The following is a 17,289-nucleotide window of genomic DNA, read 5'->3' on the forward strand; positions in this document are numbered from 1 at the left end:
CTTATGCTGATTAGTTAGCTATGATGATAGCCTAATCATAGATGGACAAAATTTTCCATAAAAGGCCAGACCGGAAGTATTTTAGGCTTTGCAGGCCAGTTTCTATTGCAACTACTCAACTCTGCCACCTAGTTTAAAAGCAGCTATCGACAATTACCTAAACAAATGGGTGTGATAGGTTGCAATAAAACTTTATTTACAAAAACAGAAAAGAAGCCAGACTTGGCTTGAAGGTGGTAAATTGCAGACCCCCTGATGTACATGATAATTGATCACGCACAAGACTAAGCATGCCAGGACTGACAGTAAGTTGGCATTTGACTATTCAGTCTTCCACAGGCCAAAGATGAAGCCAAATAGCAGAATTTGTCAGAACACTGAGGCCAAACTGAACTACAGAGCTTCCAGAATATAAACCAGAATGTGCATTACAAAGCATTTGGGAAGATAAACAAATAATTGTCAGTCTTAATTCCCTCTGGGAGTGGAAAGGAGGCAGGGGTAGGGAAACTTTTCCTTCTGCTTTTACATCCTTATTTACTCTGAATCTTTTATCACGTGCATTTTATTACTTTAAATTTAAGACATTTTCCTCACTCAATGATTTGGGATACATAGAATCAGAGTTTGATACTTTGAATCAAACAAATACTTGCTGTTGTGACACTTTCTTTTTAAGTAGAAGATTAAAATTAGCAGACTTTCTGAAATTCTCCTGTGATGATCGTAGGTGGCAACTCATATCAGGATAGTATGACTTAGTCTTTTTTCTGGCACACGGTGGTCATTGCAAGATCAACCTACGATGCCAGTCTATGTGCTCAAAAGGCTAGAAGATGTATAAGCGAGGAACATATTGGACTAAATAATATCAAAAGTCATGAAATGTTTAATTTGATTCATTGATTCTGTTTTTAGTCTTCTCTTACCACAGTGATCACATTCTTGGCAACAGATTTTTTCCAAAAATGATATTATAATTCATGATAATATTGTGCTATGAGGCAGAATATTTATCAACAAATCTTGGAGAAATATTAGTGACTGAAGTGTCTTGAGTACTTATAAATGATGCTATGCTAAGTGCTTACCATGGATTATAATAATCAATGCTCACTACGTCCTTGCAGAGTGGGTGCTAATATTATCCCCATTTTACAGATGATAAAAATGAGGCTTAAAGAGGTTTACAATTTTGTGGAAAATGGCACAGTAGTGATTTCTGAGATTCGAACCTAAGGAGTCTGATTTGAGTCCTTCCTCTTACTCTTGATATTTGACCCAACGGGAGAGGATAGAGTGAATCATTCAGAAAACATTTCAACTTGGCCGTGGAATGTACTCTATGACTTCCCAGTGGGTAGGGAGGTGGGAAGATGACACCAGAGTCACCTCCCTACATGTTATCGCCTTAGAATATTGACAAAAGTTGGCATTCCATTTCTGCCCAAATGTCATCTGGGCTCAAGGGGAAAACAGTTAGCACTTTTCAGAGCATCTGTAAAACTTGTTCAGGCTTTAAAATTCACTGGTGTTACTGGACCCGCTAACTGAAGAGTAATTGTATTGAAAAAAATCAACATCCTCAATTCAATTCCTCCTGTAACCTCAATGTTCTAATGCAGCAGAAACACTACACGTTTTCTGAAAATGCTTGGGAATGCCAATAAACACACGATTAGAAGCAGGCTGAACTGGTGTGAGGGCCAGATGTGACAAAGGAAAAGAAACAGGCAAGATAAGAAGGAAGTGACGAGTGGCCAGGCCAAGGAAAGAGGAACAGGAATCTTATTGGCAGAGGATGAAGCAGCATGTGTGGTTGGCATGTGTCGCTGAAAGAGGAACTAATGTGAACATTCTAACAAGGAGGGTCCCTCAAATCCTTGAAAGTCCATGTTTGCCCTCTGGATGACTCAGCCCACATAAGGATAATATTCACAACCAAGCCAAGTTGCTGCTAACTAGAGCTGTGTGAGACAGCCAAGCCAATGAGACAGGAAGATCAAGCCCATGATGGCCCAGCAAACTCTCGCCATTGTGCTCGAAGGTTCCTCTGTCTTTACTTTTGTCTCTTTTTGGTGAGGTCTGGCTGAAAACAGAGTAGTGAAACTTGTAAATAATTTACAAAATTTATTTCCATTTTTCTTGTCTGAAGTCCAATTCCTTCAGAGCCTGGCAACTCTATGGTCATCTAATTAATCTGAAAATCCAGCATAATTGATACGTGAATGGTGCCATGTATAGGAGTGTAAACACCACACTTTTCAGAGTTTAAACTCGTCGGAGTTCTTAACAACTGGGCTTTAACGTCTCAGCCATTAAATGAAACATCATGTAATCAGACGACCACGTGCCCACCGAGAATGAAAGCACTAGGTGATATTTTATCCTAGGGCTACCTAGCATTTGGTCAATGAGTACTTCAGAGCATTCACTGGCAAGAAAGATGGCAAAATATATATATATATATATATATGTATATATATATATACACACACACACACATACAGCAATGTGTGGCATCTGATATAGTTCAGTGGTTTCTAGATCCACTCTACATCAGAGTCTCCAGAGGGTGCCTGCCAAGCATATTCCAAGGCTCTTTCTCCAGAGATTGTGATTTGATGTGTCGGAACAGGAAACTATTTTTAGCAAGCCCCCATGTGCTTCTGGGATTTTGGACTGGCTTTTGAGAATGGCTGTGTGCAACGGATCTTCACAATCTCTGCCCCACTCTTATCACCCAGCCTCACCCAGCCTCATTCCCCTATCCAAGGGCCCTTACTTCTACCCAAGTCAGTCTTGCAGCTGCTTCTCTTCTTGTCTTCTGCCTAATCTAGGCTGTCTTCCATGTCATGCTGGTATGTCCTCCAACTTTACAACCACTGGATATATTCCCTCCTTTCCCTAAAAAGTATTTTTACTGAGTGCCATTGGAATACATTGGGCATAAACTTTAAATGGGAGAGAACATAGAAAAGGGTTGGGAGGGTGAGAAAAATACTACTGGAAAACTTTCAGATTGCTTAAGTATACATTTTTGAAGGAGCATTAAAAGTTACACAAGAGGTTGCTTCACACACAACGGGCTTCCCCTTAATCCAGATGGTCTGACCACCAGTTGAGAGGGGACAGAGAAACATGGTTATGACATCATGGGGATGCAATCATCAAAATCCAGACTGTAGAGAGCTCCAGAGTTTGCTAGTCTGAGTGTGGTTCACAGACCAGCAGCATCCACTTCACCTGGGGGCTTGCTGGAAATGCAGAATCTTGGGACCCACACCAAATTTTCTTTTTTTTTAAATAAATTTATTTATTTATTTGTTTGTTTTTATTTTTGGCTGCTTTGGGTCGTCGTTGCTGTGCGGGCTTTCTCTAGTTGTGGTGAGCAGGGGCTACTCTTCGTTGCATTGCACAGGCTTCTCATTGAGGTGGCTTCTCTCGTTGCGGAGCACGGGCTCTAGGTGCGCAGGCTTCAGTAGTTGTGGCACGCTGGCTCAGCAGTTGTGGCTCGTGGGCTCTAGAGCACAGGCTCAGTAGTTGTGGCACACGTTGCTCTGTGGCATGTGGGATCTTCCTGGGCCAGTGCTCGAACCTGTGTCCCTTGCATTGGCAGGCGGATTCTTAACCACTGAACCACCAGGGAAGCCCCAAAATTTTCTTTCTAAAGCAGAATCTACTTTTAAAATAAGATGCCCTAGGTGGAGGGTGGGATGAATTGGGAGATTGGGATTGACATATATACACTATTGATACTATGTATAAAATAGATAACAAATGAGAACCTACTGTATAGCACAGGGAACTCTACTCAGTGCTCTGTGGTGAGCTAAATGGGAAGGAAATCCAAAAAAGAGGGGATATATGTATATGTATAACTGATTCACTTTGCTGTACAGCAGAAACTAAGACAACGTTGTAGATCGACTATACTCCAATAAAAATTAATTTTAAAATAAAAAAAAAATTAATTTAAGAATTTTAAAAATTAAAAAATTTAAAATGCATTTATATAAGCAAAAAAAAAATCCCCTAGTGATTTGTGTATACTTTAAAGTGTGAGAATACAACTCTACTGGAAAAGACACTCAGTATCTTTTATAAATAAATTGCAAGAAAAGAGAGAGAGAGAGAAGGAGACATACAGATGAAAAGAGATTAAGAGGTCTGTTGACAAGATGCAATGTGGGGACTTGTTTGGATTTGAACAAACCAGATATAAAAATTTTTTTTGAGATGGTAGGGGAAATTTCAACACTGACTATTAGTATGCAATAATATTAGGGAATCACTGTCAATTTTTAAAAATAAATGAATGGTATTGTAGTTATTAGCAAGAAAGAAGAGGCTTATCTTTTAGAGATATCTACTTTAATATTTATGGATGAAATCATATCACAACAGGGTTTTGCTTCAAAGTAATCCCACAGTGGAGGTTATGGATGAAACAAGATTGGCCATGAGTTGATTACTGTTGTACCTAGGTGATGCCCACATGGGAGGTTACTATATTATTTTCTCTTTGCAGTGCAATCCTAACACTGAGTACCTGAATTTAGGTTAAATTTCACAGTGTAAGGGCACAGTCCTTCACAAGACACCCCCTCACTTCAGACACCAGCCATAAGGTCCAGGGTCCCCAGGTCACGCATGCTCCTGACCACTGGCTACAAATTCAGGGGTTTCCACTACCCCCTCAGATTCAATAATTTGCTAGAATGACTCAGAGCTCAGGAAAGCACTATAATTATGATTACAGTTTTATGATAAAAGATACAACTCAAGACCAGCCAAATGAGGAGACACACAGGGCAATGTCAGGAGGGCCTTGAATGCAAAGCTTCCATGTCCTTAGGAAGCAACACCCTCCTGGCTCATTGATACAGAATTACCAACCAGGAAAGTCACCAGAGCTTCCATGTGCAAAGCTTTTATTGGGGTTTCATTTTGTAGGCATGATTGATTGAATCACTGGCCATGTGGTTGAACTCGGTCTTTAGCCCTCCTCACCCTCCCGGGAGGTCAAATGTTGGGTTGATATCATGTGGCTCAAAGCCCTAACCCTCTAATCATAAGGCTGATCTTTCTGGCATGGACAGTCCCTGTCCTGAGTCATGTCATTAGCATAAACTCAAGCATGGTCTCCGGAGATTATATTATAGGAGTTTGGCCTTACACATTTGTTGGGACTGGTTAAAGAATCTCTGTAAGTCTTCTCACCTGATACTGGAGCCTGGAGTCTAGATGGTGGGGAGTTATGAAGAGAAAATGGATGTAAATTGAGGAAGATGAAGAACATGCTGGAACCCAGGACAGACTGAAACCCATGATGATTGACATTGCCCTTCCTCATGGAACTGAACATAGGCACCTGGTCCAGGGGTCAGAGAAGGTGAGGGAGGATCCAGGGGAAGTAGAGCTGGTGCCGCTGCTGCTTCATGCTGATGAGGTGAGTTAGCACATTGGCAGCAACGTGTGTGAGCTACAGAACGGCTGCCCTTTCCCGTCTGCCTTCCAAATCTCACAAGAATCTCCCGTGGGACCCACCATAACCCAAAATATACATGAAATGAAATTCTGGGGAAGTAGTTCAGCATAGCCAAATTGATACATTACAAAGCCACCACACCTAAAAAAAAACTAAATATTTGTAAATCAACCAGTGCCTGGATATAATTGTTTAATGGCCAAGCTACTTCACGAAGAAAACTAAGACATACATGGTAAACCCAGTCCGTCACTGGAAACACACTTGTCTTGTCCACTATTATTCCTTCTCCCCTCTAGTCTAAGAGGATGAGATCTCCCACCAATGCTCCACCTGATCTGGATTCCATCCTTTTATACTCTCCCAAGGATCATGCTCTGTCAATTAACTTCTCATGTCTCTGGTTGAAACACCTTATGTTCTGACTTGGTGACTTCAGTTTATTAAAAAATTTTTTTCTCATGATTCTCTAAATCCCTCTAGTAAATACTCTTTCTTTCTTTTCTCACAACAGCCAAGTTTCGAGAAGGAAAAGTCTACTGGTGCTATTGTCACTTCTATAATATGATTTTACCACATTATTTGAGAATATTCAATTGTGCTGTAAATAACAAGGGAAACAAACAAGTAGAATAACAGATGAAACTCATAAAACATGTTGAGGAATGATAGCAAATGTGCTAAGTTAGAAATCTGTTAAATTAAATATAAATATAAACAGAGCATATGTTTGATAAACATAGACGAAAAGGATGGAACAAACCAGAATGCTACTTGTAGATAGGAAGGGATAGAAGGACCACTTAAACCTAAGACATTAATAAAGCACAGATCATGTATCATCCTTATGCCACATGTAACCTCTGCCCAAGATACACAGATAAATCCATAGCTCTTCAGCAACTTATTGGTGAGTTTCAGTTGCGTCCAAGCTATTTGTCCCTCCATCTCTTGGAAAGAGTAAGCATGTGTTGGCTCCAGATACTTTCAGTCTGCTGAGTCCCCTCGCTCACCCTCAACTCTGGACCTTGTGACCATACTGGCAGCAGGGAATGAAGACGAGAGAGAGACAGACAGGGACAGACAGAGAGAGAGCTGTGGCTCATACACCCAACTTGCACCCTATTCTCATGGTGATAGCATCCTTCATCTCTTTCCCTTTGTTTCTTGCTGTGTGTTTTAAATTTATTCAGTAAACCTTGTGATTCAAGCATCTTAATTTTTTTTTTTTTGGCCACGCCACACAGCTTGTGGGATCTTAGTTCCCCAGCCAGGGATTGAACCCGGGCCCAAAGCAGTGAAAGTGCCGAGTCTTAACCACTGGACCACCAGGGAATTCCCTCAAGCATCTTAATTTTTTTGTTTTTAATAAATTTATTTATTTATTTTTGGCTGCATTGGGTCTTCATTGCTGCACGCGGGCTTTCTCTGGTTACGGCAAGAGGGAGCTACTCTTCGTTGCGGTGCACGGGCTTCTTATTAAGGTGGCTTCTCTTTGTTGCAGAGCACGGGCTGTAGGTGCAGGGGCTTCAGTAGTTGTGGCACGTGGGCTCAGTAGTTGTGGTGCATGGGCTTAGTTGCTCCGCGGCATGTGGGATCTTCCCGGACCAGGGCTTGAACCCGTGTCCCCTGCATTGGCAGGCCGATTCTTAACCACTGCGCCACCAGGGAAGTCCCAAGCATCTTAATTTTATCTCAGCCTATTTCATGAACTCTAGGACAGCCTTTCTGGTAGTGGGATTGAAGGCAGGGTGACCAATCTGTTCTGCTTGCCCAAGGACTTTCTCAGTTTTAGCGCTAAAAGTCCAGCATCCTGGGAATCCACTCAGTCCTGGGCAAACAGGGACGGTTGGTCACCTGATTGGAGGTAAGCATTTCATCAAACTGACTTCCCACTGCAACAACCTTCTCTCCTCTCCCTTAGGTCCTCAGCGGAGGTGATCTGGTAATCTACTTTCTAACACCATGCTACCAAAAAACATTCTCACTAAGATCATTGGTTACTTTCCTTTTGTCAAATCAGATGGACACCTATTTTATTTCATTGAAGCAATGGACATTTTCATTGTTTTTTCTTTCTTGAGACTCTTTCTCTTAGTTTCCATCACATCTCTTGCATTACCTAGATGCTTTCCAGAGTGAATGTGGCTCAGATGGACATCACGCACCTAAAATCCAAAAAGCTCAAAACTGAACTCTTTATCTTCTTCCCAAAAGTCTTTCTTCCCGAACTTTCTACCTTTCACTGCTGTATCTCCACCCACCCAGCTACTCAAGCCAGGAAGTAAGTGACCCTAGACCCCTCCCCACCCCCATATATGTGTTCCGTATTGGTTCCTTTAGGGCTTCTGGAACACTCACCAGCAGCTGCAAGGGTCCCACTAAATCAGGTTCCTATGGTATCTATCTGCTTGCACTTTCTCCCTACACTCTCCATCCCAGCCGGCCTTATCCCTTACCTGCCTCCTCTTGGTTAACTTTGAGCTACTTACTTACCTAGACATTGGTCTGACACGTGCTTGGATACTGTCTGGTCATTTCTCCTAAGCTCCTTTCAGGTAGACCTGCAATGACATCCTAATCCCGTTGTGTCAGGGGAGGAAGGTCACAGAGTTGCCCCTGCTGTTGGTTTCACCTTTGTTCTTCTCTTTTCCTGTAACTGCCACCCCCCTTCACCACCTCATCCCTCCTTGGCTGAAATGCCGCAGAAGCCACTTAACTGGTCTCCCGCCTCTAACATTTCCCACCCCCAATACGTTCCCTCTACTGGCCTTCAATTATCTTTGAAAACGCATATCTTGTTAAATCTTGTCATTCTCCCACTTTGATCCTTTCAAAAATGCCTTAGTCGGACATGTAAAGCCCTTCCTCTTCCCTCTATACTCCCTACCCTGTCTCAGACTTTATGCTTCTGCCATGCTGGCAATTTGCAGTTCCTGATGAGCTGTGGTCATTTCTCACTTTATGTTATTATCTCATCGGGAAATGCCCTACACCCCTCACAGCTGCCACTCTCCTGTCTCCAACCAGCAATAACACACTCAGTCCCCATCTCCCATGTGGCCCACGGGCAGTCTCCTGCATGCCCTTTCAGTCCCAACTTGGTCACCTGTGTGATCAGCACCACCTCTAGTCTGGTTTGGATGCCCTGGTAGATGCTCCTATGTTACCTTGGCCTTAGGTTACATTAACACTCATCAGACTATCACAGTCATATATTAAAAAAAAAATAATAGTCTATCTTTCCCACTAGATTGTGAACTTCTTGAGGTCTTGCATCTCCAGAGCAAGTTTTCGGCCTATGGTAGGTTTTCCATACATTTTTGTTTGTTTGTTTGTTTTTGTTTTTGGCCGTTCTATAACTTTATTGGACAATCAGCAGTTAGTTCTCATCTACATCAACTAGCTGTAGATTTTTGGAAAGTGGTGACAGGTACATAGGTAACCAACGTTTAGAGCTTGTTTGGTGAATCTTCATCGTCGTCATACTTTCTGGACAACCACACATGGATACGGTATGGAACATTCCTTATTCCTTTGGCCCAGATGGCTTTGTTGAGCCTGGCGTCAATGCGTACATCTGGAGTTCCCGTCTCCTTCATTGCAAATTTCCAGATTTCTCTGAGTGCCCGAGAGGCACACTCCTTGAAACCCATTCCGTGGAAGCACCTGTGAATGTTGATGGTGTATTCTCTGGTCACCACCTCGTTGATGGTGAAGCGGCCCTTCTTCTTCTCACCACCCTTCTTTGCGGGAGCCATCCTGCCGGGCCCAGGTTGGAAAGGAATCCATACATGTTTATTAAATGAATAAGTAAGTAAGCAACCTGATTAGATAAATTATATGAGAGATATGCCATCTGCATTCTGTCCTCTCACTGGTCTATTTGTTCTGCGCCGGGTGCAAAGAGAGAGAAGGAATCATGCTGGAGACCCTGGGAGGAATTGGAGAGAGCCCTAGATCCGTGTCCCAGGAAACAGATGAGTGCCCATCTAGTGGTGGCAGCAAGGAGTGAACCAAGATGGCACAACCAAAGGGTCCTGTGCATCTGGATGTTTCACCTGCCCTGGATGCCTGAGCAGGGGACAGAAAGAGGGTCTCCACAAACTGCTGCTGCAGTATCTTCTTCCAAGTCATTCATTTTCTCAATCCCCACTATTCCAGCCTTAGTTCAGTTACTTCCAAGAACATGGGCCTCCCAGCAACAGGGGAAGGAAAGTGTAATCCAAGCCCAAATGACACAAACACCAAAATCCCCACCGTCTTTTCCATAGCACGGTTGTCCAGATTCAAGAGCCATTTGCCTACGTGGTAACTCATTGTTGGCACTTAAACATCTCTGCAGTAAAACCATAGTAAATATTCAAGCCACATTAATCTCCCTTCAAACTGAGGTGACAGGTAGGACTTTATTCCTCACGCAAAGGGAGAAATTGCTTTAGGAAACTACTTTTAGGTGTGCCCAGTCTCGTGGAATATATTCTTTTGTTATGATGATTATCCAATGTTTTCATTTTTAATGGGAAATACAAGCACAAGTTCCAAATTTTAAGAAGGAAGTGTTTACAGCGAAATTAGGTCTCCCTCTCACCCCTGGCCCATGGCTACCAAATTCCCACCTCGACAGCAACCAACTTCCTGTATGTCTTGCCAGAGACGTTTACTGCATTTATGTTGGCATGAATACACCTGTGCACGTGTAGAACACACACATGTACATGAATTGATTTCTCAATAGGGTATGGACTCTATCTGGACTCTGCTTTAAACTGAGGCCACAGATTTCCTTATCCTCTTGTCATTCCTGTCCTCTGTGACATAATGAAGCACAAAGGTTGGGGACATGCACTTGGCCTCACCTGCACCATCCCGGCTGCCACTTCTCCGCAGTCAGCAGATGGCTGTGGTGAGTATCTCTTCCACTAGTCAGGAGGTAACCCATTTTGCTGCCTACTTCCAATTTAGCCCCAATGCAAAGAAAGTAGGGCAATGTCTTTGTATTTTCTAAATCAAACACATCTTTTCAAATAAAAGAGAAATATGCCACAGAAGAGTTTCAAAATTGAGGTCTGTTTTGAAATCTTCAAGCAAAGCAGCAAAATGATGAAGTTGACAAGACATCTGGAACACAGGTGGTAAAAACGAAGAAAATCACAACAAAAACCATATGCATCAAAAGATGGATCTACACCAAAGAGAAAAGATGAGCAAGAATACTAACATTTTCAATCCCTATGATTGTGGAGGGCGTAGAAATGCTTATTTTTCGTCTCTTTAAAGCAACCTTGCTTGTTCCCTCTTTGTAATAATTTGATTGCATCCATTTACCTTCCATTTCACTTTATTCACTCAGTTCTCAGCCAGCCCCATCAGCTTGAAGGGCCAGCCTGGATTTGCACATCTTTCCATCATGACCATTGTGGGCTGGCAATGGGTTTGCCTTCCTCCCTTCCCTGAGGAGTACATGAGGGATTTGCTTTGGATCAGCCCGTCAACTGCTGTTCACGGATTGCTGGCTCTGCATGGCCAGACTTTTAGATAAAGGCAGGTTCCTGCTCTAGTTGGGTTGACATTATATAAAGAGCTCGGGGCTGTAGATTCTTTAACAGGGAAAGAAATGGCCGGACTCACATGCAAGGTAGGGGAAAAAAAGTTGCACGAATGTGATATAGTTCAGGAAGGAGATTGCTGCAAACACTTAGAGCTGGAACTAAGACCTGAAATGAGGGGGACCTCTCTGGTGGTCCAGTGGTTAAGACTCCACTCTTCCACTGCAGTGGGGCATGGGTTGGATCCCTGGTCAGGGAACTAAGATCCTGCATGCCTCTCGGGGCGGCCAAATAAATAAATAAATAAATAAAAATGAAAATGTAACATTAAAAAAAAAAAAGACATGAAATGAGGGTAGAGCAAGACTGGGACACAAATCTTTCTTGCTTGGGAAGTTTCTGAGTCACTGATTAAACTTTGCCATCATGATTGTTGTTTTTTTTTTAAATTTATTTTATTTATTTATTTTTGGCTGCACTGGGTGTTCATTGCTGCACGCGGGCTTTCTCTAGTTGCGTCGAGCAGGGGCTACTCTTCGTTGCGGTGTGCGGGCTTCTCATTGCGGTGGCTTCTCTTGTTGCGGAGCACGGGCTCTAGGCACGCGGGCTTCGGTAGTTGTGGCTCGCGGGCTCTAGAGCGCAGGCTCAGTCGTTGTGGCGCACGGGCTTAATTGCTCCGCGGCATGTGGGATCTTCCCGGACCAGGGCTTGAACCTGTGTCCCTCCCATTGGTGGGCGGATTCTTAACCACTGAGCCACCAGGGAAGCCCCATGATTGTTTTTTGAGATTGCTGTTATTCCCATGAATGTGGGCATCGTTCTGTGTTTATAGATGCCTGTCTTCGTGTTTACCTTCAAGGTTTGGGCACCAAAGGTGTAAAAACACTGTGTGGGGAAAAGGGAGTGGAAGGGAGCTGAATTCAAGGGCAATTTTAAAACAAAGGGAAAAGCTCTGGAGTTGGGCAGAGCAGCCAATCCTGCTGCCTGATGACCTGGGTGAGGAGGAGGCTGTGGAGGCTAGAAGGAGGCCGGAGTGGGAGGCTGTGATGCCCCCCCCCCCCGGCTGTGACACCTCAAGGGAGACTTGAGAGATGAGGGGCCTTCCTCTTCGAATCCGAGAAGCGGGAGTTTCTCTCTCAAGGCACCTTTCAGCAAGTGGACCCTCCTCTCAACTGTTTATAATCTGGTAGGGACCTGACGTGGATAAAACACTGGATTTCTTTCACTGTCCCTAAAATAAGCAGGAAATCTTGAATATTTTCAATAAAACTTTTAAAATCGAGACTTTTCTTTTTCATGTGTTTGCTTGAGTTCTGAGCTATGTGAGTGGTTGACAGGAAGGCAAACAATGGTAGCTCTGAGATGCGAGCGCCATTGTCAGAGCAGGCATTTTTTAGGAAACCATCTTTGACCTCCTCAGTGAGCTGTTAGGACATCAGCTGCAGTGGCTCCAGCATAGGTAGAGAGCACAGTTGTGTTGGGATTCTGGCCAAAGGAGAAACCTAACTTTTATTACTCGCATCCAAAGGGCTGGGCAGTATAACACTTATACGGCGAGTAATAGAATCAGAATCTCTGTATCACCCGTAACACTCGGACATAATATCCACTTCCATAAACAAGAACTGAATAAACAGATCACACATAAAAAGGGAACTTGAGTAAAGTACAGTGAGCACAACCTCCTCAATGAGCCATTGTCAATTTACACCCTGATTATTACAAAATGTGAATAAAGTCTTCAGATTTATTTTTGCTGGGCTGCTTAGCAACGTCCGGGAGTAAATATGCATCGTCATCATGTTCATTCAGAATGAGCGTCTGAAAGGAAGTACTGTGCACTGGGAGCAAAACCAACTGCAGGAGAAGTGGGGCTGGTAAGAGATGAGGTTGGCTTCCTGCAAGGTGTGTTGAAACAATTTTTTATATATAAACACACCCATTCGTTCACACCCCAAACACGCTTCTAGTATCCTTCTGCCAAAACACTTCGGATCTATCTGCTTCATTTTGATTCTGATGGTATTTCCAAGACATATGTTGAGGCAGGGAAGAGCTGCACTGAGAAACCGTCTCATGGTCACTTGTGTTGAGGCTGATCTTCTTTTTTAAAATAATGTTTTCTTTTTTTTTTAGCATATATATATATATATTTTTAATTAATTAATTAATTTTATCTTTGGCCGCGTTGGGTCTTCGTTGCTGCGCGTGGGCTTTCTCTAGTTGTAGCGAGCGGGGGCTGCTCTTTGTTGCCGGGCACGGGCCTCTCATTGTGGTGTCTTCTCTTGTTGCAGAGCACGGGTTCTAGGAGCGCAGGCTTCAGTAGTTGTGGCACGGGGCTCAGTAGTTGTGGCTCGCGGGCTCTAGAGCGCAGGCTCAGTAGTTGTGGCGCACGGGCTTAGTTGCTCCGCGGCATGTGGGATCTTCCTGGACCAGGGCTCAAACCTGTGCCCCCTGCATTGGCAGGCGGATTCCTAACCACTGTGCCACCACGGAAGTCCCGAGGCTGATCTTAATAAGCTTAGATTGTGTGATTTAATGGTCTATTATGCAAATAGAACTACTACTAGAAATAGTCCTCAACATTCCTGAGGTAATAATAGTATTCACATAGAAAGCATGATTTTACAAAGTATTTCCATCCACAGCCACTGGCTCTGTGCCTTACTCTTCTCATCTCCAAAATAGAAGTTATAATAATAATAAGGGCTTAAGTAAGATGACCCAGTAAGTGGAGGATTCAGGTCTTACTAGTCCAAAGTCTGCGCTCTTACTTGAAAAAAACAGTGATTACTTCAGTGTGAAAATACCAGAGCTTCACTGAGATCCTGGCACTTTCAAAACACTCAATAAATATTTGTAAGTGAACGAATGACTGAATGAATAACAAATGAATGCTGCATTGTAAAAAGGAGTCCTAGAGATCGCTCCCTGCATTTTGGGGTTCACAAAATAGTATGAATTTCATTGTAACAGACTTTATCATCAATTCTTTCCTTTTAAGAAACAACTTTGACAAAGTTACAGCATTATTGGACTAATGCTCTCTGCATATTCATGCTTTGTCACTCTCAAGTTCACTAAGGAATAGGTTACTACAGTACTAAGAATAATAGTGCCATCTAGTGACCCTTCTACTTATTGTTTCTAAAAGTGCGTATGACAACATCGCCCGCTCTAAAAACGATTGACTGGAGATCAAGTAGAGTGATGTATGCAATTTGTAATCTTCACCATTTTTCTGTCCAAGAAAACTTTTCCCAAAATTTCAGTATGTGATAAACTTTCTCATCCTCGTTCATATTTCCCAGATGACAGAGACTATTCACACCAGATTTTTCAGTAGTTCATATATGTATATTCCAAAGAATGTTTTTTATCTTTTAAGACCCTTCATTCATTTATTTTTTTAGACCTTTCAATTTTGAGATGCAACATTGATGCAATTATTTTTAAGGATAAACAATATTAAATATATACATTGATTGTAAGACATTTTGTTTTCAAAAACACTAAAATGTTAAAAAAATTACAATCAAGAAAGTTCTTATTCAAGTATTTATTCATATATATGCTGAATTTAAAACTTCATTTTTATGCAATTATTTTATCAGGAAAGATGATTCATTAAATGTATAACTAAACATACTTTCAATTTTATAAATATTAATGGCTTTCATATATATGATATATAGTATATATACATTTATAAATGAGAAAAAGTTGTTGATCAGGCTACAAGTATTAATTATCTAATTAGGAAATTATAGGTTTAATGAGAAGCACCCTCACTCAAAAAGCTTAAAAGCTAGTCATGGCTCAGACACTGTCTACTTTATATGTAAAGTTGAGCAAGTGAGGTAACGTCTATAACTCAGTATTCTCACCTGTAAAATGTGATAATAATGCCTACCTTATCCACCTCCTAGAGTTTTGAGGATCAAATGCAATAATGAATGCTTTTAAAATTCCTGTACAATGGTAAGAAACCAGTGGTGTTACTTTCAATAATTATTTTCCTGAGAGGGTAGGTTCGGGAGCTCGACTGACTGGACTCAAATTACGGTCCCATTGGTTCCTACCTGTGTAACCTTGGGAAGTTACTTCTCTGCGCCTCAGTGCTTTATCTGTAGAACAAGGATAATTAAAACAAAACAAAACAAAAACCTACCTCAAAGGCCAGTAGTGTCCATGCTTAGTACAGAGCAACCATTCAGCATAGTTTTAACTACCTGAGTACAAACACACACACATTCCTATTGTGACGGCCAAGGCATCAATTTTCAGTTTTAGAGATCATTACTAAGTTGTCCTCAAAAAAGGAAAGATACTAAAATAGAGTTTTCATCATCATCAGTAATATTTATTGAACCAGAGAGGAACAAGGTCCTAGCTGAGGTGCCTTATAGTGCTGGATTCCACTACTCTCTTTATAGATACTATGGATGAAACAGAATGGGTTATGTCAGGTCAACATAAGGCATTCAAGAGACAGTTTTTCTTGTTTTTAATCTTGAAAACTTTTTGAACCTCCCAATCTTCTCAAATCTGCCTTTAAGCAGAGCAAAAGAATAAATGCAGTTTAAACGATGCCAGAGAGCTGGTGACAAGAAAAGGCTGGAGCAGAGTAAATAGGTCAGGCAGGAGAGCCACCTCCGCAACCATCTGGAGAGACCAAGCCACCCTCTTGACTTGCCTGGACCATAGTGACAGCCTCCTAACTGGAAGTCTTCTTGCTGCTACTCTTGCCCTCCATTCTATACTCAGCAGCAAGGTTGAGTTTTTAAAACATAATTCACATTTCTTCCCTGCCCAAAGCCCTATGATTCTGCACTTAGACCACGCAGTAAACACCATCCTTATGTCCTTCCCTTGAGCTCTCCCAGTGCTCCCGCCAGCGCCTGCCTTGGAAGGACCGTCCCGTGAGTGGAACATCCTCCCTGATCTCCACACGGGGACCCTCTTCTCGTGATTCAGATTTCAGCTTAAACGTGCCACCTCAGAGGCCCTCTCTGCACTTGCTCAGTTCTGCGTCCCACGATACTTAGAGGTGCCTTCCTGATCTCCTACTAAGGAGCTGAGCCCCAGGAGGGTTGCGTCCTTGTTTGTCCTGCCCCCCCCAGTTATCCCCAACAGAGAACAGTGCCTGGCACATAACAGGTGACTGATAAGTATTTGTTAATGACAGTCAAGATGATCCCAGTACGCTTCCCCTTCTCCTTCTACACACAGTGATTCTGGTTTTGACACTGCATATGACTTTACGCTTGGAAGTAGAAAAGGGAGCCAGATGTGGATTCTTATGCTTGTGGGATCTCGGACAGGTGCTTTCGCTGTTCTAAACTTCAGCTCTCATATAAAAAGCAGGGATATTACTTGCCCTACTTACCTCATGGACGGTGAGGATTAGGTCATAAGTGCGAAAGCTCTTATGAACTGCAAAGCACTTCTCGTGTACTAGACCACGAGAGTGGAACTGCTCTTTTTAAAGATGATGAAAAACCTAGAAAAATTAATTGATAGCAAGGATTTGCCTACCACAGCAAGCTCGGAAGCACAAATGTTAAACAACGTGTAAATGCATCGATTTTAAGGAGATAAAATATCAATACAACACATTTAAGAGGCAATAGGTGTTGAACAACGTTGGGAAACTTTTTTTTTTAAATGGATTTTTTTTTTCTTTTTTTAGGTTTTTCTCTCCTACTTCTCATATTGCTTGGCCTCGAGGATGTTAAGCGAGCTCACAGCAGTCTTGTCTGTATGGTTTTCAGACCTTCCATCCAGTCTACACTCCACACTATGTGAACCACCTTCAAACTGAAGGCGGTTGGAAGATTATATTGCTTATAATCTTTGGTCCTCTATTTTTCACCTGGATAGAATTTTCTGAAATTCTGTTCCAACAATCAATGTCCCCAAGTTATTTTAAATTTCAATAATGACTACAAAACTATGTTAGAATGTAATGGAAATATCTTGACCTTTTATGAATTTGGGGCTTTTCAGAGACAGCACAGTGGTCCCAGAATCCACACCCTGGAGTGGGGTGCCCTGGCCTGGAGTCCCAGCTCTGACAGAGACTCAGATCAATCACTCAACTCCCCGGTGCTCAGTTCTTCCCCTTGAAATACAGGGCTAATAAAATTCTATCCCACAAGGGTGCTGGGAAGAGTCAATGAAAATCGTCTACGTGCAATGCTTTACACACCGTAAATGTTCAATAATAACTATTCTTTTCTTCAGAAT

At 42.3% G+C, this 17,289-nt stretch overlaps 1 protein-coding gene across 1 annotated transcript; it reads right to left on the minus strand.

The window, feature by feature from the left end:
* Positions 1 to 8,943: 8,943 nt before the first annotated feature.
* LOC118880210 (60S ribosomal protein L31-like) lies at positions 8,944 to 9,259 on the minus strand. Its single transcript, XM_036823728.1, has one exon. It carries the CDS (start codon positions 9,250 to 9,252, stop codon positions 8,944 to 8,946), a length of 309 nt encoding a protein of 102 aa, XP_036679623.1. The 5' UTR covers positions 9,253 to 9,259.
* Positions 9,260 to 17,289: the final 8,030 nt, after the last annotated feature.

This window comes from Balaenoptera musculus, chromosome 14 (assembly GCF_009873245.2).
Source record: "Balaenoptera musculus isolate JJ_BM4_2016_0621 chromosome 14, mBalMus1.pri.v3, whole genome shotgun sequence".
Taxonomy (NCBI): domain Eukaryota; kingdom Metazoa; phylum Chordata; class Mammalia; order Artiodactyla; family Balaenopteridae; genus Balaenoptera; species Balaenoptera musculus.